This window comes from Pinus tabuliformis, chromosome 3_2 (assembly GCF_031772625.1).
Source record: "Pinus tabuliformis cultivar Carrire ecotype Pingquan chromosome 3_2, CPIR1, whole genome shotgun sequence".
In the NCBI taxonomy this organism is placed as follows: domain Eukaryota; kingdom Viridiplantae; phylum Streptophyta; class Pinopsida; order Pinales; family Pinaceae; genus Pinus; species Pinus tabuliformis.
The window spans coordinates 1,098,547,943-1,098,573,737 of record NC_142302.1 but is presented as its reverse complement, the minus strand read 5'-3'; the positions used below and the strand labels follow the sequence as shown (position 1 = coordinate 1,098,573,737).

At 39.4% G+C, this 25,795-nt stretch overlaps 1 protein-coding gene across 1 annotated transcript in view; it reads left to right on the top strand.

Moving 5' to 3' along the window:
* Window positions 1–2,070: 2,070 nt before the first annotated feature.
* CDC48C (cell division cycle 48C) overlaps window positions 2,071–25,795 on the top strand; it is a 137,988-nt gene continuing 114,263 nt past the window's right edge. Inside the window, 2 exon segments of the mRNA XM_089417548.1 lie at window positions 2,071–2,863; window positions 2,866–3,121. Of these exon segments, the coding sequence (XP_089273674.1) occupies window positions 2,138–2,863; window positions 2,866–3,121 (982 nt within the window). The 5' untranslated portion in view covers window positions 2,071–2,137.

Below are 25,795 nucleotides of genomic sequence, written 5' to 3'. Positions count from 1 at the left end.
GCATTCAGATGTCCGAGGATAAAATATCTTGATAAACTTTGGAAACCTTGGCAAAGGTTTGCCTCATTATTAAAGTTGGCCAAAATGATTTCACCTCAGCCACGTTGTAAATCTGAGCTGTAAAATAAAACCCAAAAGTCATCCAAGAAGGAGCCTAGACAAATTTGAACAAAGAACCTTAGTGTGGAGAGGGAAAAAACTTTATTCTAAGGAAGGTCAGTTTTAAAAAAAAACAAGATACATTGGAAGAAAACAAGAAGGGGGAAGGAAATATAACTTTTCCTGTAATCGACATAATAACCCTGGTGAAGGAACGCTGAAGGGTTTTACCAACTGCCTAGAGCAGAAAACCCCATTAGATAGTGTTAACCTTAATGAAATAAAACAGAGTTAAAAGAAACATCCTCATCCTTGATGAAATAAGATGGATACCCAAAATTACAACAGCTTTGGGAATGGTTATGCCAGTTTGGCCACGATTATATCGATCCTCTACCATCATGTTTGGCGAGTAACAATTAACAATTGAGAGAAGAAGGGGTTGAGTAGAACAAAGCTCAGAACCATCCTTGGGAGAAGAAGACAAATTCTAGAAACTTCACTCTGTAAAAGAATAAAAAGACAAACAAGAAAATTGGATCTCGACAAAACAAGGATTATATACAAACCATTGGTAAAGAGGAGAAGTATGATGAAACCATTGTAAACTTACCTATTAAAACACACAAATAAGTGAAAATCTGACATGGTGAGGCTGAAGGTTGGAGCAATGGTCTGAAGAAGGTGCGGATGTGGTCGAGGAAAGAGAGCCATGGCCAACACGGAAAAGCCTTTTAGTTGCAGAGAGGAGTGTTGGTAACAAACATGCAAAATGCAAAATGAATGATGTACCAAGAATCACCCACATGTCGATCATATGTTCGCAGTGGTATGACCCAATGCCACGAGAACATGTGGCAAGGTCACGTGGCCACTATGGAGGTGGAACTGGTGTTAAGCGTCCTAAGCTTAGGGTTAAACCATAAACAGATGTTGATTTACTTCATGCATTGTATCTTTGATTTACTTCATGCATTGTATCTTTTATAGGAGATCGTTTGGTTCTCCCACTTTATATATACATCATTGTACTCAACAGTCCCTTTGACCTACTTTGTGGTCATTAGTTAGACATAAATATAATTATCTTATCTTATACAAGATCCAAGATTGGTGATGAAGTATTATCAAGTGTATGACCAAGGGTTCAACGTAAGGTCCAACCTAGGTCAAGAACCCAATAATGTATAACTCAAAGAAATATGATATTAAGAAACATGACTTGATAGTGCATTTAATACATCCTCCTAAAGAAAACAATTTTTATAAAGGCGAAAGTATAGACATTAGAGAACCCATTGAAACACATATCCTTTGATGTACATATCATACACAAAACACTGATAACAACTCTCAGACAACATAGCGGGCAAGCGACAAAGCTCTTAAGTCACTTGATAATTTATGGAGTTGTCTTTAGTGTGACTTTTTGGAATTTCCAGTGCCAGAATCCCACAGAAAAAATTGTGGTGAAATCTTGATTTGTGTTATTTAAACTAGCTTTTTGACTGTATATATGGATTCAACACCCTAAAGAACCTCTAGGGCACTTCTATTGTGCAGGTTTATCCATCAAACTTGTGATTTCAATGAATTCCTGTCGCATTTTAAAAAAATTAGACCAAAAAAACTTCCACAAAATTACACTAAAAACAACTCCATAATTTATTACAAAACCCGATGTTAACCTTGTTTAACAATTTTTTTTTTACCATAAAACTAATAAGTTTTCGTAAATTCTAAATGTCACTGGGAGTGACACAATAAAGTGTATATATAATAATAGTTTTAGTTTAAATGTTTTATTTTTGTTTTCAAGTAGATATTTATTGGTAAAATTTAGTCACACGCGTCTGCATGGCAACAAAATCACAATTTTTGTATTTATTAAAAACACATTTTAAAAAAGTGCGATTTCAGCATAAAATTTATTATAAAAATCAAAATAAAAAGCAAAAACATAAAAGATGTCAATAGTCCCAATATATCTCAATATGCAAACAATGTCTTCGGAGTTGTCCAGCCAGATTTGTGCGAGATGAAGCCAAAAGCTCGTTCTGCACCGCGTAGCGGCCGCCGTCCATTCTTCGACAGCCTGATACTCCCGAGGCTCGAACACTACTCCATTAACCACGACCTGCTTGACCTCGATTCGGTCGTTGACTATCTGAGAACAAATTACCGCGAGTACAGACGCCATAAAGAGGATCCTTTCAGAAAAAAGGTGCTGGGCGTCATTAGAACCCTTCAATCATCCAGGGCCAACAATTATGAAACTCCCAAAAATAACAAAAGAAACACCAAGAGGCTCGATCCCGTGGAGGAAAAATTACAGGAAAAGGAGGCCGAGTATCTTAGCCAGAGAACTGGGCAGGGCAGTGAGACTTCGGAATCAGAGAAGAGCAGCTATGACAGTGACACTCCAGGGGAGTCAAACCCGATACTTTTCTCGGATCTTATGAATTCTGTTCTCAGAACAAATTATAATGTTAATGCAAGCCCTAATCCAAACCCTAAACCTAACCCGAACCCAATTCCGGAGCCGTCTGAGACCAAAAGCACTCAGGACGATGGCGAGGTCGGTGGCTCAACCCCGGAATTGCTCAAAGCTACTGTTGAGTGCAATGTCGATAACAAGTTTGTTGCTAGTAAAATGGAGATTGATACCGAGCTCTGTAGTGAAAGTCAAAAGAAAATCCTAGATTATACAGGAGGAAAGCAAAAAAATAAAGCAGCGTTTCAGAAGAAAACACAAAAAAAATCTTGGATGTTGCTGTGGATAATCGAGTAACGTTTAAGGACTTAGGTGGAATGGATGGAGTGATCAATGAAATCATGGAGGTTATTTATCCTCTATATCATCCACAGATATATCCTTGGTTGGGAGTTCATCCCATCAAGGGTATTCTATTGCACGGGCCACCAGGATGCAGGAAAACCAAGCTGGCACATGCCATAGCTAGTGAGACGGGCGTTCCTTTCTACAAGATTTCGGCTACTGAAGTGGTTTCTGGAGTCTCAGGTTGGTGTCAGTTTTATCTTTTAAAAAATGCTGTCTATTTTACTGTTAATATAAACAATATATGCATACAGGGAATTAAAAAACGGGCTACTAGGTAGGCACTACAAGCACAAGCAAGAGGCAGCGGCCCTGCAATAACTATTAGAACTACCTTAGATGACAAATGCATCATATCAAACCTCTTGGAAGTTGGCGATCTTCAGAAAGATAAACCATCTGAAATTTAAAATGCCATAAAAGCCCACATGATATAGAAGTAAGATAATCAAAACAAAAGATCAAGTTGCAGTCAATATCAGACTAGAGGTAGGCGGATTGTGTTTGTCATCATTAAGAAGCTTCCCCACTCCTTGTTCTGTGGCTCTGGTTCAAGAACATGAACTTTCTAGCTATTGTTTTCTTGTTGCTTATCGGTCTCAGGTATTGCCAATGGGACTCTGGGAACTCGTTGTCCAAGGGGTGGGCTGGACGACCGTGTGGCTAGCTATGGTGGCACTCTCTTTGCTTTCTCAAGCTCGGTCAACCTGATGTCTTGGTTGGCCTCCACTGTATTGATACTGTTGTAAACTGTCAATTGTACCAGGGGCCAGTTGGATGAAATTATGAAATCCGAGAAACTAATTTGAAATTTTGAAGTAATAGTCATTAGGCTGTAGTCATTTCAAAAATGGGAATTAATATTTAATGTCACTTAGGTAACACTAGATAATAATAGTAATAGTCATTAGGCTGTAGTCATTTCAAAAATGGGAATTAATATTTAATGTCACTTAGGTAACACTAGATAATAAAAATTAATTTGGGGCAAAAAGAGGGAAACTTGCAAGTTACTCAAATTTAAATTTAGGAGGGGAAGCCTTTAAGAGAAACTATAAAAGGAAGGGAGGAGATTCATTATGATCATCATGGATTTTTATTCTTTCTAATTTGGGTTGAGGCTCTTGGAGGGGTTTAAGACCCCTTTTCTTTGATTGGATTGTTGAAATGTGACAACAAAAAATGTAATTATGAGTAAAATCTTTATTAATTACTGCCGGTTAGTTTTGTAATGAGATCCATAACGAATCGCAGTTATGTAATGGAGGAGAGGCTCATATGAAACTGGTGAATGCTCGAGATGCTGGATCATGGAGAATCATTCTTGATTAATAAAGATTTCCAATCCCTTTGCCCCATGGAGGTTTCCTTGACACACTATCAAGGTTTTACCACGTAAAGATCTTGTGTTTACTTGTGTGTATTTCAGTTTCCCATTCAGTTTCTTTACATTTCTTTCTTGCTTGATGAATTGCTCGGACCAACAAGTGGTATCAGAGCCTAACTGAGAGAAATTTGCCGGTTTGTCAAAGTCATATTACCCTGTCCGCCATTGTGAAGGGGGAAAGGAGAAGCTGATTTAAATAAAGGGAGCATCAGAAGATTATGGTTTAATAGAGGGAGGAAACACAACAGAGTCGTGGTTTTTTTGTTTTGTTTTGTTTTTGTTGTTGTTGTTGTTGTTGTTTAATTGAAGAAGTTTGGGCTCAAACTCATCGTGCTGAGACCAACAAAACGCTCAGCAGAGACCTTGCTGCTATAGCCACCGAGAAATGAAAAGCCGCTGCAGCCATCGAGAAATGAAAAGTCGCTGCTGCTGCCAATGAGGAAGTCGAGTGCCGCCAGAAAGAAGAGAGTTGTCTGTCGATTGCTGAACGTCTTTGTCGCCGAGAAAAGAGAGATGCAATTGTGCCCAAACAAAATGCTGTGGTTGCAGAGATAAAGATCTGTCTTCGGAAGGAAAAGTAGATTAGCAGAACCGGTGAGAGATACCACCACTTGCAGCCGTTGACCTTGCTTGTGTGAGACAGATGATTTGGCATTACTACATAGTTTTCAAAACTTACCGCTCTCCATGATTCTGCACTTGAATTGATTGCAATTCCGCTTGCGCTGCTTTCCATACTCAATTGATGGAACATGTGCAGTGAGCTTGGTCGAAACTTGGACGTGCTGTGTTGAACAGTGATACTGCAGTGTGCCTTTTGCGTCAATTGTGTTCGAATATTGAAGGCGTTTGGTAAGTGATTTAAATGATCAAAATCCATTAAGAAGCTCATAGCTTTGAAGAAGATTGATAGTTGATTGAATGGCATGTATGTTGGAGTGACCGTGTTTGTGTTGGTAAATTGACTATTCATCAACCATTATTGTGAAATCTGAGTTCGAATTGTCGACTTGTGGAACATTGGCTTGGCACCGCCCTTATGTATTGCACTCCCATTCTGGCTCATGAGTTTTAAACTCCTCTCTGTCGGCTCCCATACGCCGCTGAAACTTCCCATACATAGAACACTGCTCCCCATTTCGTTTTCCAATTCAATCCTGTTGACTGACTCCATATTACAGTGGTGGTGGTAGTATTTGATAACACTGGTTCAACGACATTGCCGTGTTCAACTCCAACTGTTCACCAGTTTGAAATTACCGTTGGGGGATATGCAGCCATAAATCCCATACCAGGTTCTGTGTGAGCTATTTTTATAGGCGTAAATTTCCGGTTTTGACTCGAAACGATGAAGTGTTGTGTTTATGTAGCAGCATATATTCATTTAAATCCCATACCATTCATTTAATGTGTAATACGATGGGGTAGCTGTGAGTACATCGTAGTAGGTCCTGATTTCATATACGCTGGGCGGTGCTGAATATGTATATGTGCACTAACGCTGTATATGTGCACTGTGGATACATTGACCAGGGTTTGAGTTATGGACGCCATTTAAATAAGTTTTGAATGGTTTTTTGGACACTGTTTTGTGGAGGATATTTTATAAAATTTTGGAGACATTTGAAGAAAACTTAGTGCATAAAGAATCTGTTGCCCTTTTGAGTACAATTTCACTGTACATCAGTAGAAGTTTTTTTTTATCAGCAAAAATTTCTTATCAGCAGAAGCTTTTTAGCAGAAGTATTTTTTCTATCAGCAGAAGTTTTTTTTTTACAGAATGCATTCAATCATTTCTATGGTAGGAATAGTTCTCACTGGCAAGGAGAACTATTCTGAATGGTCCCGGATGGTAAAACACACCCTCATCTACAATGAGTTGTGGAAGGGAGTGTGTGTCGGAGAAGAAGACAAAGACCCTGTGCAGCCTACATCAGATAAAGAACTTGTCATTTGGGAAAACAAGAACAGCAAAGCCTATGCATTGATCGCAGCATCTGTAAATGAAGAAGTAAGTCGTCATATTTCATCCTATTCCACTGCCTTTGAAGCTTTACAAAAGCTGAAAGAACTCTATGATTCACATTCTGCACTTGAAGTTGTTCAGCTCATGATTAAACTCTTCACTTTTGAACTGAAAAATAATGATCCTCTTGCTCTTGCATCTGAAATAAAGTCTATAATGCATGATATTAAATCCACTAAGGTTGAGCTGGATATCTCTCTTATTGCCTTTCTCAAAGCACTCTATCCTACCTACTCCAATTATCTTGAGTCTTTACAAGCAAATGGAAATCTTAAAGACATAACCTTTGAGTCTCTTGTGAAAAAGTTTGCTGAAAGAGAGAAAGCCTTTGGAAAGAAAACAGTCCCTGAATCTCCTGAAGAGACTGTTTGCCTTGCACATAAAGAAAAGCATCCTGCTCAAGATTCTACAAGAGGAAGAGGTGGACGAAGAGGAAGAGGAAGATACTTCAGAGGCAGGGGGGGCAGACATTCTCAAGGTGAAAAAGCAGATCTGCATTGCATTCGCTGCAAACGAAATGGATCACATGATGCTTCTACATGCAAGTTACCATGGGACAAAATTGAGCAGAGAAGAAACTGGCAGAAAGGTAAAACTGATGACACAGACAAAGGTAAAGCACCTGAATCTGCTCACTATATTGAGGCACAATGTAACATTGGAGTAAATGAAGATTTGTTTAATGCTTCACTTGCTTCTTCGAAAAATGACTGGTTGCTTGATTCAGGAGCAACCTGTCATATGACTCATAGGAAAGATTTTTTTGAAGATTTCACTGACAATGTTGATGGAGCAGTATACTTTGCAGATCAGTCAAAAATCAAGCCATCAGGGCTTGGCACAATCAGGCTTAAACTGCCTGGTCTTCCAGACTTTCTTCTGGATCATGTTCTATATCTCCCACAGCTCAAGAGAAACTTGCTGTCCCTGGTCCACATCCGCCAGCAAGGTCACTCCATTCACATGTTTGATGGAAAGCTTGAGGGTAAGAAAGGCATCTGACCACTCACTTGTCATGAGGGGTATAGAAGAAGAAAGACTTCTTAAACTGCAAGGAACCTCTGCTCATACACAACATTTCTCATATATTTCTTATCATGAAGAAGGTACACTTCCATCAAGTTTATTATGGCATGCTAGATTTGGACATTTAAACTATGATAGTCTCCGCTTGTTGAAGAAAAATGGTGTTGCTGGTTTGCCTACAATTCCTAGAAAACATAAGCAATGTGATGCTTGCATTCTAGGAAAGCATATCAAACAGTCTTTTCATGATTCACATTCAAGAGCACATAGGAAGCTTGAACTCATTCATTCAGATTTATGTGGTCCAATGCCTGTTTCTTCTGCAAATGGAAATAAATATATTATGACATTTATTGATGATTACACCAGAATGTGTTGGGTTTATTTATTGAAGAACAAATCTGATGCTTTTCAAACATTCAAGAATTTTCATAAATGGATTGAAAATGATGCACAATCTCATATTGGGTCTATTCGCACTGATAATGGAAAAGAATATACATCAAATGAATTTGAACACTATCTTCGCCAACATGGGATTAAACATCAAACAACTGTGCCTTATAATCCTCAACAGAATGGTGTAGCTGAAAGAATGAACAGAACAATTTTGAATATGGTACGATCCATGCTTTTCTTCAAAAATGTAAAGACAATGTTTTGGGCTGATGCTGTTCTATGTGCTGCATATATAAAGAATAGATGTCCATCTAGTGCTATAAGAAACAAGACTCCTTATGAATTGTGGTATGGACATGTTCCTTCGGTAAAACATCTCAGGATTTTTGGTTCCACCTGTTATGCTTTAATACCAAAGGTACATAGAAACAAACTTGGTGCTAGAAGTCGTAAGTGTATCTTCCTGGGGTATTCAAACACATCTAAAGCATACCGCCTCTATGATGAAGTAAATAAAAAGTTTGTTTTATCTAGAGATGTCATTTTTCTTGAATCATCCAAATCTGACAGTGTTGTTGAGCGGCAACTTGATCGCTTGGATAGATTCACAAAACTGAAATCATTTCAAGAGTTTGATAATCAGATTCCACATCTTGAAGGGGGATTCCTATACTAGATCAACATGTGGAATCTTCTTCTGAAGAACAATCTCCCTTGCATGAAACTCCAACACCGGATGATCCTTTAAGTGATGTAATTAATAGAATTGGGAGACTCAATCTTGATTCAGACCCAACTCAATCAACAGAGCAGCCTGGACCATCTTAGAAAGGTCCCCCAAAGTGGCTGACAAAGACACTTGAAAGTGTTCATCCTGATGAAATTGGAAAAACAGGAACCAGAAATACAAACCGACAAGATGGAGGTGATGTAGATAACTCTAATTCACCTGTTGATATGGATGTTACTTATGATTGTGAATTGAACTTGTCTACAGATTTTGAACCAACTTCCTTCAAAGAAGCTGCTTCTCATGATGAATAGAAAGAAGCGATGCAGAAGGAGTATGATGCCCTCATAAAGAATGGCACTTGGAAGCTGGTTGATCCTCCATTTGGAACCAAACCAATTGGCTGCAAGTGGGTCTACAAGAACAAGTACAAAGCTGATGGCTCACTTGACAAGCACAAAGCTAGGCTTGTGGCAAAAGGTTTTGCACAGAAGGAAGGGGTCGATTATGAGGAAACTTTTGCCCCCACAGCAAAATGGGCCACCATCCGGACACTCTTTGCACTAGCTGCTCAGAACGGGTGGAAAGTCCATCAAATGGATGTAAAAACTGCATTCTTGAATGGAGATCTAAAAGAGAATGTTTTTATGTCCCAGCCTGAAGGATTTGCTGTGAAAGGACATGAACATAAAGTATGCAAACTTGTGAAGTCCTTGTATGGCCTCAAACAAGCACCACGAGCCTGGTATGAAAAACTAACTGAGCATCTTCTGAAACTCAACCTCAATCATTTTGATCTTGATGATGCAACTTTATTTGTCAAGAAAGTTGGCAAAACAGTTGTATATCTTGTGGTATATGTAGATGATCTTTTAATGACAGGGAACAATGAAAGCTATATTGCATCCATAAAGAAAGAATTAGGAAATTTTTTTGAAATGACTGATTTGGGCTATGTTCATTACTATCTTGGCATTGAAGTAACCCAACATCCAAAGTCCATATTTCTTTCTCAAAAGAAATACATTGGAGATTTGTTAAACAGATTTGGCATGACAGAGTGTAATCCTCTTTCTACTCCAATGGAACAAAACTTGAAGCTCACATCTATTGAAGGAAAGGAATTTGAGGATGCAACAAAGTATAGACAGCTTGTAGGAAGTCTCATCTACCTCACTACTACCAGACCAGACATTTCATTTGCTGTTGGAATCCTCTCCAGGTTTATGCAAAAGCCTTGTGAGGGACATTGGTCTGCTGTAAAAAGAGTTCTAGGGTACTTGAAGGGAACTCAAGACCTTGGAATCAAGTATACACAGGTGGACGACTTCAACTTGATTGGATACTCTAATTTAGACTTCGATGGAGATAAAGAAACTGGGGTATCTACTTCAGGATATGCTATGAGTCTTGGATCAGGAGCTGTCTCCTGGAGATCACGCAAACAATCAGTACCAGCAGATTCCACAACAGAAGCAGAATATGTGGCAGCAGCTGAAGCAACGAAAGAAATTGTGTGGCTCAGGAAAATTCTTGAAGATTTGCAGGTAAAACAAATACAATCAACTCCACTCATGATTGATAACACCTCTGCAATAAATTTGGCCAAGAACCCAAAGTTCCATGATCGTACTAAGCACATCAATACTAAATATCATCTGATCCGACATCATGTTGAGGCCAAAACAATGCATCTCCGTCATTGTTCCACAAACGAGCAAATTGCAGACATCTTCACCAAAGCGCTTGGAAGAGAAAAGCTTGAAAGATTCGGAACGATGCTTGGACTCACCAACATCCCTTCAGATTAAGGGGGGGAATGTTGACACCTAATCCTCAACGGATGGGTGAACTGGACAGTCATCAAGAAGATGAACTGATCCGTCATATTTGTGTATATAACTGATAGTTAGCTAATGAATAAATCAATCAGTTTTTCTTCCGCTCATTCATTCTGGAGTTACCCTGGCCTGAGAAGGATCAAAGGAAAGAGGGGAGAAAGTAAGGGGTTCTTCCATATCAAAATCAAAGAGCAAGAAGTGTAAGGCAAAATGCTGGTACTACAATAAAATTGGACACCTCAAGAAAGACTGTTGGAAACGAAAAGAGTCTGAAAACCCAAAAAAGGAAGCAAATCAAGTTGATTCAGGTATGATTGATGAAGTTTTATCTGCTAAAGAATTATGTGTGGTAGATGAAACTTTACCTGTATGTAATGTCTCTCAGGATGCTGAAAATTGGCTGTTAGACTCTGGTGCTTATCATCACATGAGTTCGCACAGAAATTGGTTTACTTCATATGAAGCTATAAATGGTAGTTCTTTATTTATGGGTAATAATGTATCCTGCCAGACTGTTGGGATGGGAAATATCAAATTTAATGTTAATGCTTAGAGCAGCTTACTTCTTTTCTTCTTATTAACCACTAATTAGCAATCACATATACATTAAGTAAAGTGCAGATAGAACATTAAATGATTGACAGAAAACAAGCCAAGACAAGAGATACAAGATGTGGCAGCTAGCTAGGGACAAACCCCAATGCGGGGAAGCCCTTTGATGAAATCTTCTTTTATCTTCAATAGTTCAGCAGAGAGAAAATAGTACAAAATCAGAATTTTGTAATTTTATATCAGCAGCAACAAACCCTAAATTAGCAAAGTCAAACTTAGTCAAACGAGATGAAATTGGCCTCTAATATGCTTGGTCAATTTCCCGGTCAACTAGTCTTTGAACAGCTTGAAGAATTAGCCCTTAAACAACCCCAAATACACAGTCAAACTGCAGTTGACTGAAGTCAACTTGCTACCCCAAACTAGGGCAGTCAATGCTGGTCAAACTTGAGGTCAGATTGCCTCGATTTTCGTGCCAAAAATGTGGCCTTCTTAGGAGAAGTAGCCACACCAAAACCACACTCTTCTAAGGTCAATGCTTGGTCAATGCTGGTCAAAGAGACCTTCAGCAGCTTCTGCGTCCTCCTTGCCCTACTGCGTCCTCCTTCCCACGTGTGAGCTGCTCCTTGTGTAACCCAAAGCTAAGGAGAGAGAGAAGAAATGAGTGAGATGAGATGATGATAAAATGAATCAACCTCACTTGTATTTATATGATTCACTGGGCATGTGTACCACACATTTAACTGCTAGTCGACTTTGACAATTTGTCAAGTAAATACAAATAAATTCATATCTCCATAAATAATCGTCAGAATCGGATGATCTTTAGATCAATCCTACACCTCTCGATAAGGGGAATCTAGGAAAAATATCAGCTGCCATAAATAAGATGACCCACATGGAGTTTGGCCCTAGTTGTCAATTTTAACATTTAAAATGTATGATAATACAATTAGAACATTAACTAATGTTAAGACATGTACTTGAATTGAAGAAAAATTTGATTTCTTTGGGAGTGTTAGACTCAAATGGTTATAAGTTTACAGGTCAGAATGGAGTGTTGAAAGTCTTAAAAGGTGCCCTAGTTGTTATGAAGGCAGAAAAGGTCGGAAATCTTTACAGACTCAGAGGAAGTATCTAGGACAATGAGGCAACATTGTGTCAGAGAAAGAAGAAGAAGGTACTCGCCTATGGCATCAACGATTGGGTCACATGAGCGAGAAAGTTCTTTAGGTACTAATGAATCGTAAATTACTTCCTGATTTGAAATCCTTGAAGTTGGATTTCTGTAAACATTGTGTGTATTGGAAAAAAATGTAAACAAAGGTTTAAAACTGGAAGTCATAATAGTAAAGAAATTTTGGACTATATTCATTCTGATCTGTGGGGACCATCTCCTGTTGTATCGTATGGAGTTGCTTTGTATTTCTTAATGTTTATTGATGATTTCTCCTGGAAAGTTTGGGTCTTTATGTTGAAAAAGAAAGCTGATGTATTTAATGTTTTTAAACAATTTAAAGCAATGGTGGAAAAGAGAACAAGCAAATTAATTAAATGTTTGAGAACTGACAATGGTGGTGAATTTACTTCTCTAGAATTTGAACAATACTGTAAGGATGAAGGAATTGTTAGACATAAAACTGTTGTTTATACTCCTTAGCAAAATGGCGTTGCCAAACGTATGAATCGAACTCTTATGGAAAGAACCAGAAGCATGATCAACGATGCTAACCTGCAAAAGGAGTTGTGGGTAGAAGCAGTATCCATTGCTTGTTATTTAGTTAATAGATCACCTTCAGTTGCAATTAATTGTAAATTTCTTGAAAAGTTTGGTTAGGTCAGTCTTGTGATTATTCACATTTAAGGATTTTTGGTTGTGATGCTTATGCTCTTATCCCTAAAAATCATCGTTCAAAATTAGATCCAAAATTGAAATGTTATGTCTTTGTTGGGTATGACTATGCGGTGAAAGGATATAGGTTATGGGATCCTACTTCACAGAAAATAGTCATTAGTAGAGATGTAACATTTGATGAATCTTCTCTTTCAAAATCAGATGTTAGAAAAATTGAACAGGAACAGGTATCGCCAAGTCAACAAATTCAGTTGGAGACTAGATCTTTTTCAGAAAGTCGAAAGGAAGGAGAGACTTCTGAAGGAAAAGGTGAAGAAGATGCCAAGGAAACTGTTGAAGTTTCAGAACCAGTTCAGCAGCCAGTCACTCTAAGAAGGTCTACAAGGGAAAGAAAAACACCCAAAAGGTATGAAGATTCTGCTTCATCTTTTGCATTGATTACTGAAGATGGGGAACCTTCTTGTTATCAAGGAGCAGTGGATGATGCGAATAGCGACAAATGGAAAAAGGCTATGGAAGAAGAAACAGATTCCTTAGCCAAGAACAATACCTGGGATCTTGTAGAACTTCTTGAAGGGAGAAGTGTTGTTGGATGCAAATGGGTCTTCAAATTGAAACGGAAAGTTGATGGAAGTATCGAAAGGTATAACGAGAGGTTGGTAGAAAAGGGTATTCTTAGGTTGAAGGTATTGACTTTCATGAGATTTTTGCACCAGTTGTAAAACTTGTTTCTATTCGCACTGTGTTGGCACTAACTGCATTACTTGACCTTGAGTTAGAACAGTTAGATGTTAAAACAACTTTTCTACATGGTGATTTGGATGAAGAGATATATATGGAACAACCAGAAAGTTTTGTACAAGGTTCGTAGTAGAAGATTAGTTTGAAAGCTCAGGAAATCATTGTATGGCCTGAGGCAGTCTCCCATCCAATGGTACAACAATTTTGACTCCTTCATGGCGAGCCAAAACTTTATTAGAAGTGAATATGATCATTGTGTATACTTCAAGAGTTTCAATGGCATATTCATTATCTTAGTTTTGTATGTTGATGATATACTTATTGCAAGCAAAAGCGTGGAAGAGATCAACAGGTTAAAGGATCAACTCTCTAGGACGTTTGATATGAAGGATCTTGGAGCAGTAAAACATATCTTGGGCATGGAGATACACAGAGACAGGAAAAATGGTAAGCTTTGGTTATCACATCAGAAGTATGTGGAAAGAGTACTTGAAAAGTTCTGTATGAACAATATGAACCTGTTAATGTTCCATTAGCTTCCCATTTTAAGCTTTCTTCAGTTTTGAGTCGTAGAACTGATGAAGAAAAGCAGTATATGTCTTGTGTACCATATGCAATTGCTGTAGGCAACTTAATGTATGTGATGGTATCTACAAGACTTGACATTTCACATGCAGTTGGAGTTGTCAATAGGTTCATGGCAAATCCAAGTGAAGAACATTGGCGAGCAATAAAATGGGTGCTTCGGTATTTAAGAGGCACAAGTGACCATTACATCATCTTTAATGGTAGTGAAGGATCAGTCTGCGGATATGTGGATGCTGATTATGCAGGTGATTTGGACAAAAGGAGATCTACTACAGGTTATGTCTTTACTCTTGTAGGTGGAGCAATTAGCTGGATGTCAAAGCTTCAAGAAACAATTGCTTTGTCCACTATCGAAGCAGAATATATAGCTGCTTCAGATGCCAGTAAAGAAGCAATCTGGTTAAAGGGTCTACTTGATGATATTGGAAGGACGCAGGAGAGAGTGAATGTATTCTGTGATAGTCAGAGTGCTATTCATTTGGCTACAAATCCAGCTTATCACAACAAAACCAATCACATTGATGTAAGGTATCATTTTCTGAGACATGTGATCGATGGTGGAAACGTAGCTCTCAAGAATGTCCATACGCGGGATAATTGTGCAAACATATTCACGAAGCCAGTTACAGTAGAGAAGCTGCGATGGTGTTTGGCTTCTCTTGGCTTGCAGAAGAGATGATGAATTGGCATGGGCAAGGGATTAGGAAAATTGTTGTCAAGGTGGAGTTTGTTGAAATGTGACAACAAATAATGTAATTATGAGTAAAATCTTTGTTAATTATTGCTAGTTAGTTTTGTAACGAGATTCATAACGAATAGCAGTTATGTAATGGAGGAGAGGCTCATATGAAATTGGTGAATGCCCGAGAGGCTATATCATGGAGAATCATTCTTGATTAATAAAGATTTCCAATCCCTTGCCCCGTGGAGGTTTCCTTGACACATTGTCAAGGTTTTACCACGTAAAGATTTTGTGTTTACTTGCGTGTGTATTTCAGTTTCCCATTTAGTTTCTTTACATTTCTTTCTTGCTTGATGAACTGCTTCGACCAACATGGATTAGGTGGTGAAAGATTCCACCCTACCCAATCTTGTTATCTTTCTTGCTACAGGACCACATTCTGGTTGAGTTATAATTTTCTGAGGCAACAAAAGGTTGGGACTTATTTATCCGTAGCAACTAGTTATATTTTTGGGACATCGAATATCTTACTGAGGCAATGGTCCGACTTTCTAGGGCAGTGAGTGTCTTCCTAGGGTAGCAGATTAACTTTCTGAGGTAGTAGACCATCCTTTTTGAGGTAGTGGAGGGCTAGAGATTAATTTTTGAGACAATGAAGGGTTGGCATCCACGTTTTGAGGTAGCAAAAGGCTGAAGGACTAATTTTCTGAGGCAACGAGCTTTGGAGATTACCTTTTGAGCTAGGAAAGGACTAAATCTATCTTGTTGAGGTAGTGGAAAGCCAATATATACCTTTCCTATGGTAGTGGACGGCTGAGAATTTACTTCTTGAGGTAGCGAAGGGTTAAGAGACTATTTTCTGAGGCTGTGAGTGACCAAAGGGGCCACGATCAAAAGGACGCAAGGGTCAATAAGGGTGCAAGGTAGCAGTGAGGTTTGCTGATTTGATTTTCTGGCAGCAATGGAACAACTACAGTTTGTAGCCTAGAAATCATGTTGGGTTTGATATCCTTGTTGGGAGATTCTTGAACATTGTAAATCTGTTAATTTCTTGTTGAATCAGTGCTATTTTATAATGGTTGCTTGTGGAATCTACTGTTACTTGGGTTCTTTACTATACTACTTGTGTATTCAATAAAGAGTATCACTGTTTCATAGATTGATGAATATTGCACTATTGTTATAAAATACAATTCTTTCATGGCTTATTGAAAACCCTAGCCCAAAATTGCACCCCTAAGGGTAATCTCCCCAAGAGGGATATTACAGTGGTATCAGAACTGTGCATCCTGCTAGCCAATGAGCATATGATTTCTGGATGCTTTTGGAGGATAAGGAAAATGTTACAATCAAGAAAAAGAAGGGTACCAACAATTCAGTCATGGTGGATAGGAAAGAGCAACCATTAGAAATTAATCCCTTAGACATCTCGAGGGAGCTAGCAAGAGGGCAACAACAAATGGGTCAATAGATGGCACAAGGGCAACAACAAATGGCTCAACTAATGGCACAAGGACAACAACATATGGCCCAACTTCTTACCTATGTTTTGGCAAATCTGAGTAATGCGGGTAACAATGGTGCTAATGGATGTAATGGAGGTAGCCAAAGTCTGGTAGAAGGAAGCGACAACCATAATTCGGGTCCTTCTTGTTGGAAATGTAACTAGTTTTGGTCTTCATAATTGTTGTTATACTCATTTCAATATGTATCTTATGTAACAAACAAGAGAAGAAAAAGGTTACTATTTTAAAGCATGGGTTTCATGCTATTTATTGATGGTCTTCTAGTTAAAAGCATGTTCTTCATGCTTCTAGGGTTTGTTAGGTCATAGGATTTATTGTCATGAGTCAGAAGAGTCAAGATAATGTTTATAAGACCCTTTCGGGCAAAATATATCTTGTAGAAGAATTTATTTTGAGTCTAGAAAATCTTGGAAGCCTCCAAAGTACAAGTTGGCCTTGGAAGCTTCAAGTCGGCCTAAAGGAGGAATTCGACCCCTTGGAAAGGCTATATAAAGGAGTAGACTTGACCTCATTTAGCATATCTCATTGACAAGTTCGATCTTCCAAGAAAAGGTTCGGTTTAAGGCAAGAAGAACCAAGGAAGGAGAAGTGAAGGTCTAGAAGGCAAGAGGAATCCTAGAAGTTAAGGAAAAACTTGTTTTTGGGCCCTATCTCTCTCACACGTTCGAAGTTCTAAGGTTTCTGCAGCTATAAAGAAGGCCAAAATTACAGGTCCGAATTGCAAGAGAGTGAGTTGCAGTATCAAGTGGTTGGAAGAGAGAATACTCCATCTTGACCTCATTGACCTTGTGAGGATCTGTTTTGCTCAAAGTAAGGTCTCTTAAAGAAGTTGGATTAGGCTTTTTGCAGCAGCTACAGGGCCGAAATTGCAAGACAAAATTTGCAGGGTAGAAGTTGTTGTTGAAGTTGCAGCTAGACGTTGATTCTCTTGGAAGGGTTGATTTGGTACTTGGAGAAGGACTTGGTCTAGGGTTTGGGTCTTTGTTGTCTCATTTGAAGATTCTATTAGAGGAGAAGAGTTTTTTGGGTTTTTCCCTAGCTTGGAGCCGAACTTCTATGTCCATTGCCTTTACTATTTTGCTCTTGATATTTGTTTGATGAAAAGATCTAATAAAGAAACACAAAAAGAATAAGAAAGTTCACAAGCAAGTATAAAGGTTAAGGAAAATTGGAATTAATAGTTGCCATATTGCATTTTCCAACATTTTAACATCTTTGCGCAAACTAGCATAGGGGCAGCCAGTAGGAGGACCTCGAGACCTCTACAACCCTAGTTTCTAGATGGTAAGGGAGCAACAAACCAAGGACCTATAAAATAGAACTGAGATTTTTTAGAATATTTTTGAGAGTATGTGTCAGTAGGAGAGGATGTTCAAACAACTATGACCTTTACGGAGTTCAGTAACATTAATACAAAAGTGGGCCCAGGGATCATAATAAGGGCACACAACATAACTATGATCTATAGCGCAACGTTCGGAAACTACCCATCCCCTCCTTTGATGGGTCATCTAAATACTCACGAGGATTTGGGTACAAAAGTCAGACAATTACTTCCAACTTGACCCAGTGTTGGAAGCAAAGGCCATCAAATTTGCCACTTTGCATTTGGAAGGAGAAGCTCATGAATGGTGGTACCACAGATTGGTCACCTTGGGACATTCCAACATTATCTCTTATGTGGACTTCACACAAAGATTGATAGACCGGTTTGGTAGAAAGGATCTAGAGATACGCTTTAGGGAGTTAGTACAACTCAAGCAGATCAGAACACCATATGCCTAGTTTTTAGAATTTTAGTGACTAACTTTTATGGTGACAGACATATCTAAATAGAGGCTAATCATGCTCTTCATAGAAGGTTTAGCCGAACCACCGTGTGGTTGGGTTAAGGCCTTCAAACCCACCACCTTACAAGATGGCATCACTAGGACAAGAGACATGCAAATTTCAACACCTAAAGCGAAATTTCCATCCAAACCACTCATCACTAGGGAAAAATAGAGATAAGAAGCCATTTCAGAGAGAGTGGGTTAGGAAGGAAAGGTTGGATGATGAGACTCAAAGTGAGCCGAGAAGGAAGAAACTGTGATTCACTTGCAAGGAACCATGGGAACCAAGTCATAGATGTTTTGGCAAGGGGTAGGTCAACTATATTGAGGTGATGTCAAACAACGATGATGAAGAAAATACAATGCAAGCACCAAGCAGTGAGCCTAGCAATTTAGAGGGTAGCAGTCCTATGAGGACGCTAAAGGGGATGAGAGACCTTGTATCGGAATTGAGGGTGGTACTATCACCACTCTTTTTGGAGTCCCTAGATGCTACACCTTCAAGATCAAGGGGGTCATACATGGACAATGAGTCACAACTTTGGTCGATAGCTGGGCAACTCACATCTTCATCGATGCAACCTTGGTGGCAAAGAGAGGTATCCTCACATAAGAGTTTAAGGTCTTTAACGTTGTGGTGGCTGATGGATACAACATGACATGCACACAGAGGATTCCACGCTTGAATGTAACATTGGGCAATTACACATTTACTGATGACTTCTATGTAGCAGATCTTGCAGACACCAATGTTGATATAGTTCGAGGAGAACTAATGGACATACCCTTCAACACTATCTTATTGCCATTTGAGGCCCTAAATTCCATCTCCATTAGCTAGTAGTTCATAGAAGTTGGATATATAAAATTAAAACGAAAATCCTTCAGCTGCTACCGGGCTCGGTTTCTTCACCCGCAGGTTCATCCACAGTAGATGTCAATTCCTCTGTGACATCATCTCCATCATCGAGGACCCGCTTAGCTGCAACAAACTCCACACCAACATCATTGAAGACCGTGGCTTCCCCAACCCCGAAAACTTCCTTTAAGACCCCGACAGTAGCTGTTTCCACCTTAATTTGGATGTTGTCCACCTTCTGCTGAACGACTCAACACATCGATACAAAGGCCTTCCATTGTCTTCTGCAATAATTCCAAATCTTTACCCAATCCAAATAATTGAGCATAGACAACAACCATATTTTTGTTAATTTCCTTAACGATATCCTTTATAACTTGTTTACAAGATTTCTCCACCAAATTCTCGACGCTTCCACCATTGCCATGACCAAACCTCGAGCTTCCGAACCCTGAGCCTCCCCCATGTTAGAAAATTATATATTACGGAGCAATGGAACACATAAAATATTGCAGAAATATAAACACAGAAAACGCACAAAACAAGAGAGACACAGATATACGTGGTTCACCTAGTTTGGGCTACGTCCACCCCGAACAGCGAGTCCTTCCTTTTTATTATCCAGCAAAATGAAGAGACATAACCTACAACAAATCTGCTGTAATATCCTCTGTTTTCTCTCACAGTCTCACCTCTCTATTTCTCGCTCACAGAATACACATCTATATCTCAGCCTCAAATACAATGCCCTCATACAAAGAGAGGGGTTGCCTTCTAGGGCAAAAAACCCTAAACTAAACATAAGTTCTACCGTCAGATCATCTGCCTAATGAACGGGCCAGATTGACTAGAAATTACTATACTTTTACAAGGCAATTTTACATTTGTTTTTAGCTTCGGGGGCGCTGCCCTCGAGCCCCCGCTGGGGGACCGCTGGCCCCCGGACCCCCCAGCCGGGGGGATCGGCCCCCCCGGACCCCCGCGGGGGGGGGGGGACAAGTCCCCCCGCACCCCCCCGCATGGAGGGGTGTACAAACTTCCTGGGGTATACATCCGGCTGAAACAAAGACCTCTGAACAATCATGCTCCACACACAACAATCTCCACACACAACAATCTCCCACTTGGAGAATGATTGTAGAAACTCCACCGCTGCTTCATTTGCTGGACAATGACTCCTCTTTGGACCTGGCTGTTTCTCATCTTCATCGTCATCCTTGAAGACCAATTGAAACTGAGCATATTCTCAGTTTCTCACTGGTTACAACTTTTGTTAGCATATCTGCAGGATTCTGGCTAGTGTGTACATTTTCCAGCTTCAACTCTCCATCTTCCAACACTGATCGTATGAAATGGTACTTGAGCTGTATGTGTTTAGGCCAGTAATGAAATGCTGAGTTCTTTGCAAGATGAATGGCACTTTGGCTATCACTGTGTAACGTGCCCTTATCATGCTCCTTACCCAATTCACCCATAAACCTTTGTAACCAAATCATTTCTTTACTAGCCTCTGTAGCAGCAACATACTCTGCTTCTGTTGTTGAAAGTGCAACAACACTTTGGATTTTTGAAACCCAACTGACAGCTGTTCCTCCAACAGTAAATACATATCCTGTAGTGCTCCTCCTGTTATTTCTGTCACCTGCCATATCTGCATCAACATATCCTTGTAGGGAGATGTTTGAACCACCAAAGCATAATGCTTGATTTGTGGTACCTTTCAAATATCTGAGAATCCATTTCACTGCCATCCAATGTTCCTTTCCTGGATTGTTCATGTACCTGCTTACAACTCCCATTGCATGTGCAATATCAGGCCTTGTGTAGACCATTGCATACATTAAGCTTCCAACTGCTGATGCATATGGAACTTTAGACATATAATCCATGTCTTCTTGGGTCTTTGGGCACATTTCCTTGCTAAGTTTGAAATGGCTAGCAAAAGGTGTACTAACTGGTTTTGCATTGTGCATGTTAAATCTTTTCAACACCTTTTGTATGTACTCATTCTGAGACAATGTTAATTTACGATTTTTCCTGTCTCTAGTTATTCTCATACCAAGGATTTGTTTTGCAGCTCCCAAATCCTTCATTGCAAATGAATTTGCCAATTTTCTTTTGAGCACATTTATTTCCTGCATGTTAGATCCTGCAACAAGCATGTCATCTACATACAATAACAATATAATATAGCTGCCATCATTTTGCTTTTTCAAATAAACACAATGATCAGAGTGACATCTAGTATAACCTTGTTCAGACATAAACTTGTCAAATTTTAGATACCACTGCCTTGGAGCCTGTTTTAAGCCATACAAGCTCTTCTTCAACCTGCACACTAGTTTCTCCTTCCCTTTCACCTCATATCCTTGTGGCTACTGCATATATATCGCTTCCTCCAAATCCCCATGGAGAAAGGCTGTCTTTACATCTAACTGCTCAAGATGCAAATCTTCAGCTGCTACAAGACTTAAAATAGTTCTGATTGAAGTCATTTTAACAACAGGAGAAATATTTCATCAAAATCAATACCTTTCTTCTGTGCAAACCCCTTCACCACAAGTCTAGCTTTGTACCTCTGTTTTCCTCCATCTTCTTCCTTCAGCCGGTAAACCCATTTATTCTTCAATGTGGTTTTTCCTGCAGGCAACCTGACTAAGTCCCAAGTCTGGTTATGCATTAAGGAGTCCATCTCTTCTTCCATGGCTACCTCCCACTTCTTCCTGCTTTCAACCTGCATTGCTTCTTCATAACATTCGGGTTCACCAGAATCAGTCAACAATAAATAATATAATGAAGGAGAGTATCGTTCAGGGGGTCTACTTATCCTGGTAGATCTTCTAACACCACTTTCAGGTGTTTGGGGTGCCTGTTGCTGTTGTTGATTATTATTATTTTCAGACACCTTTACCTTTTCAGTGATTTCATCAAGAACTGCGTATTCCTTGTTTTATTTTTCCTGTTTCTTTTCCTGCAACTGATTCTTATACAAGACCTTTTCATTGAATATTACATCTCTGCTCCTAATGATTTTGTGATTTTCGTAATCATATAAGCGATAACCAAAATCATTAACACCATATCCAATAAAGGTACATTTCTTTGACTTTGCCTCAAGCTTTGTTCTATTTTCTTTATCAATATGGACAAAGGCCTCACAACCAAAAGACTTTAAAAAAGAGTAGTTTACCTTTTTACCTGTCCATGCTTCCTCTGGAACACCACCATCCAAGGAACTTGAAGGCCCTCTGTTTATTAGATAAACAACAGTATCTACAGCATCTGCCCAAAACTGTAAAGGCAATTCTGCATGCAATCTCATGCACCTTGCTCGCTCCATGATTGTTCTGTTCATCCTTTCTGACACACCATTTTCTTGTGGTGTTCTTGGAACTGTCTTCTTTCTGCGAATTCCATGTTTTGAACAGTGCCTATCAAACTCTTTGCTGCAATATTCACCTCCATTGTCTGATCTAAGACACTTCAATTTCTTTCCTGTCTCAATCTCAACCAAAACTTTCAATTTCTTGAAAGTATCAAATACATCAGATTTATTCTTAATACAATAAATCCAAGTTTTTCTAGTTGCATCATCAATAAAAGTAACATAATAACGAGAACCATCGAGAGATGATACCTGAGCAGGTCCCCATACATCTGTATGCACAAGCTCTAATTTTTCGCTCTTCTTTTCTTTTCCAACTCTGAGAAATCTGACTCTCTTCTGTTTTCCATAAATGCAATTCTCACAGAAATCCAAATCAACATTATTCAAACCCGGCGACAAATTCCTTGAGTGAAGAATCTTCATCCCCGTTTCACTCATGTGTCCGAGCCTATGATGCCATAATGCTGCATCTGCTCCTTTGGAAGTTAAAGCATTAACAGAGTTAGAAATACCATTGCATAAATACAATGTACCAACCTTTTCGCCTTTTGCTATTACCAGGGCTCCTTTGGTGACCTTCCAAGCTTTATCTGTGAATGTTGTCACACAACCTTCATCGCCTAATTGCCCTGTTGAAATCAGATTTTTCTTTAGATCTGGAACATGCCTTACCTCCTTTAATAGCCATTGGTTTCCATTCTGCTGTTTTACAAGAACCTTACCCATTCCAACGATTTTACAGGGTTTATCATCACCCAGACGAACTTGTCCAAAATCTCCTTGAACATAGTCATGAAAGTATTTCTTATCAGGTGTGGCATGTAATGAAGCCCCTGAATCTAACACCTAGAAATCAGTAATATTTTCGAAAGAAAGAATCAAAGCATCTTGTAACACCTCACCTGTCACATTTGCTTCATGATTGTTTTCTTGCTGTGCATCTCCTTCTTTTCCCTTCCGAGATCTACAGTCTTTCTTTAGGTGTCTTTTCTTTCCACATTTCCAGCACACTATCCCCGATCTGGACTTGGATCTGCCTTTCCTTGATTTACTGTGATATCCTGAGCTCTTTCCTCTTTCCATTTTTCTTCCTCTAGACTCTGCACTCAAAGCATTTCCCAATGTCTCACAAGAGCTTTTCCATCGCATTTCCTCGCTAAGGATAGCACCGACAACATCATCAAACTTTAAAGTACTAGATCCAGAAACGGAGTTACTAATGGCCATTACCAAACCATTCCAACTTTCTGGTAATGAGCACAAAAATAACAGAGCTCTAACTTCATCATCAAAGTTTACCCCTACAGAACTTAACTGACTTGTAACTGTATTAAAATCATTTAAATGGTTTGCAACAGATCCACCTTCCGACATATTCATATTAAATAACTGTTTCATAAGAAATACCTTGTTTGAGGCCGAGGGTTTTCATATAGTTTCGACAACGTCTGCATCAAACCCTCTGTCGTGGTTTCCTTCGAAATGTTGAAGGCGACTAACGCAGCAAGGCACAACCGTATTGTTCCGAGTGCCTTTCTATCGAGAAGGTTCCATTCTTCGTCTTTCATACCCGTCGGCATCTTTGTTTTTCCGCCCAATGGTAGGTATAGATCTTTCTGATACAGATAATCTTCCATCTGCATCTTCCACAGCGAGAAGTTTTGGCCGTTAAATTTCTCGACCCTAAACTTACCATCTTTCGCCATTGCTCCCACTCGAACCAGGAACCCTTCTTTCCTGCGAGTTTATCAGCCAAATAGACCTTCAGCTCTGATACCAGTTGTTAGAAAATTATATATTACGGAGCAATGGAACACATAAAATATTGCAGAAATATAAACACAGAAAACGCACAAAACAAGAGAGACACAGATATACGTGGTTCACCCAGTTTGGGCTACGTCCACCCCGGACAGCCAGTCCTTCCTTTTTATTATCCAGCAAAATGAAGAGACACAACCTACAGCAAATCCGCTGTAATATCCTCTGTTTTATCTCACAGTCTCACCTCTCTGTTTCTCGCTCACAGAGTACACATCTATATCTCAGCCTCAAATACAATGCCCTCATACAAAGAGAGGGGTTGCCTTCTAGGGCAAAAAACCCTAAACTAAACATAAGTTCTACCGTCAGATCATCTGCCTAATGAACGGGCCAGATTGACTTGGACCACTGCGGGGGGACAAGTCCCCCCCGCGTGGAGGGGTGTACAAACTTCCTGGGGTATACATCCGGCTGAAACAAAGACCTCTGAACAATCATGCTCCACACACAACACCCCACTGCCATTATGCACGGAGGCCATCTTCGCAGCAATCCACCTCTAAACAATAACAATCCTTTGATTAACTGACTAGAGCCAACTACAATATATAATAGCCTGCTCAACCCCAACATTCCTCCCGATCTTATCCTTCATAAATGCAAGACAATTCAGAGTCTTGTCAAGAAAAATTCCCTCCATATTTTCCATTGCCAAAAATAACCAGGATCGAAATGCAATGGTACCAACTTCCTCGGCAGGTATAGCTATATTTCATATCCCGGTGAGGAACCGAACTCGATGCCCACATGTCCTCGTACATGATCCACACTCCAATGGCACCACACCTGTGCCTTAACTTGCAACCTACCAACCCTACTTCCAAAGCACTGCGGAGGAACCTCGGGGAGCTAATCATCTTAACTACCAACTTAATTCTCTGTAGACTCGTACCCTCGCAGTATAGCGCCGACCTGTTGCTATAGATCAGGGGATGTGACATGAGGTTGTATTTTGATTTAAACATAAACTACCTTGTTCCATCACCACCCCTGTGTTGGGCTCACCATCCGCCAAGCAGTTATTGGCACGCAACACATGAAAAAATCTTACCTTTTTAATTTTTTTTAACATATAAATAATCCTTACCATGATTGAGGAGGTTTTATCCTCGAGAAGATTGACGTTCTCAAGGAGGTTCATACATTTTTGAATAATCATCATGTAATCGTTAACTATAAACAAATTTTGATACCATTATCCAAACTGATTTTCAAACCCCTGCCAAAGAGAAAGGGCTTCTGCTTGATTATTTGTCGCAATGCCAAGACCCCATGTGTACTTTACTTTTGTTTTTTCTTCGAGGTTAACAATTACCCCTCCCGCTCCAGCCTCCTCGGGGTTACTTTTCGAAGCTCCATCAAAATATAGTTGACTGTTCCCGACTTTCCTTTGCCATTCAATAAATTCATCACCTTTCAGTCTGATACAGAAGGACGAAGGATCATAAGACTTTAAGAGAGGAGCTTTGAGGTTGGTGTTGGAGATCTTGAGCCAATCTTTTTCAGAGCTAGTCATCTCATTCATATTCGAAGCATCAAAGCCCCGGGAAGAAATAACCTCAAAGAGAAGCGTCATTCCTTTTATTGTAGCAGTTTCAGAA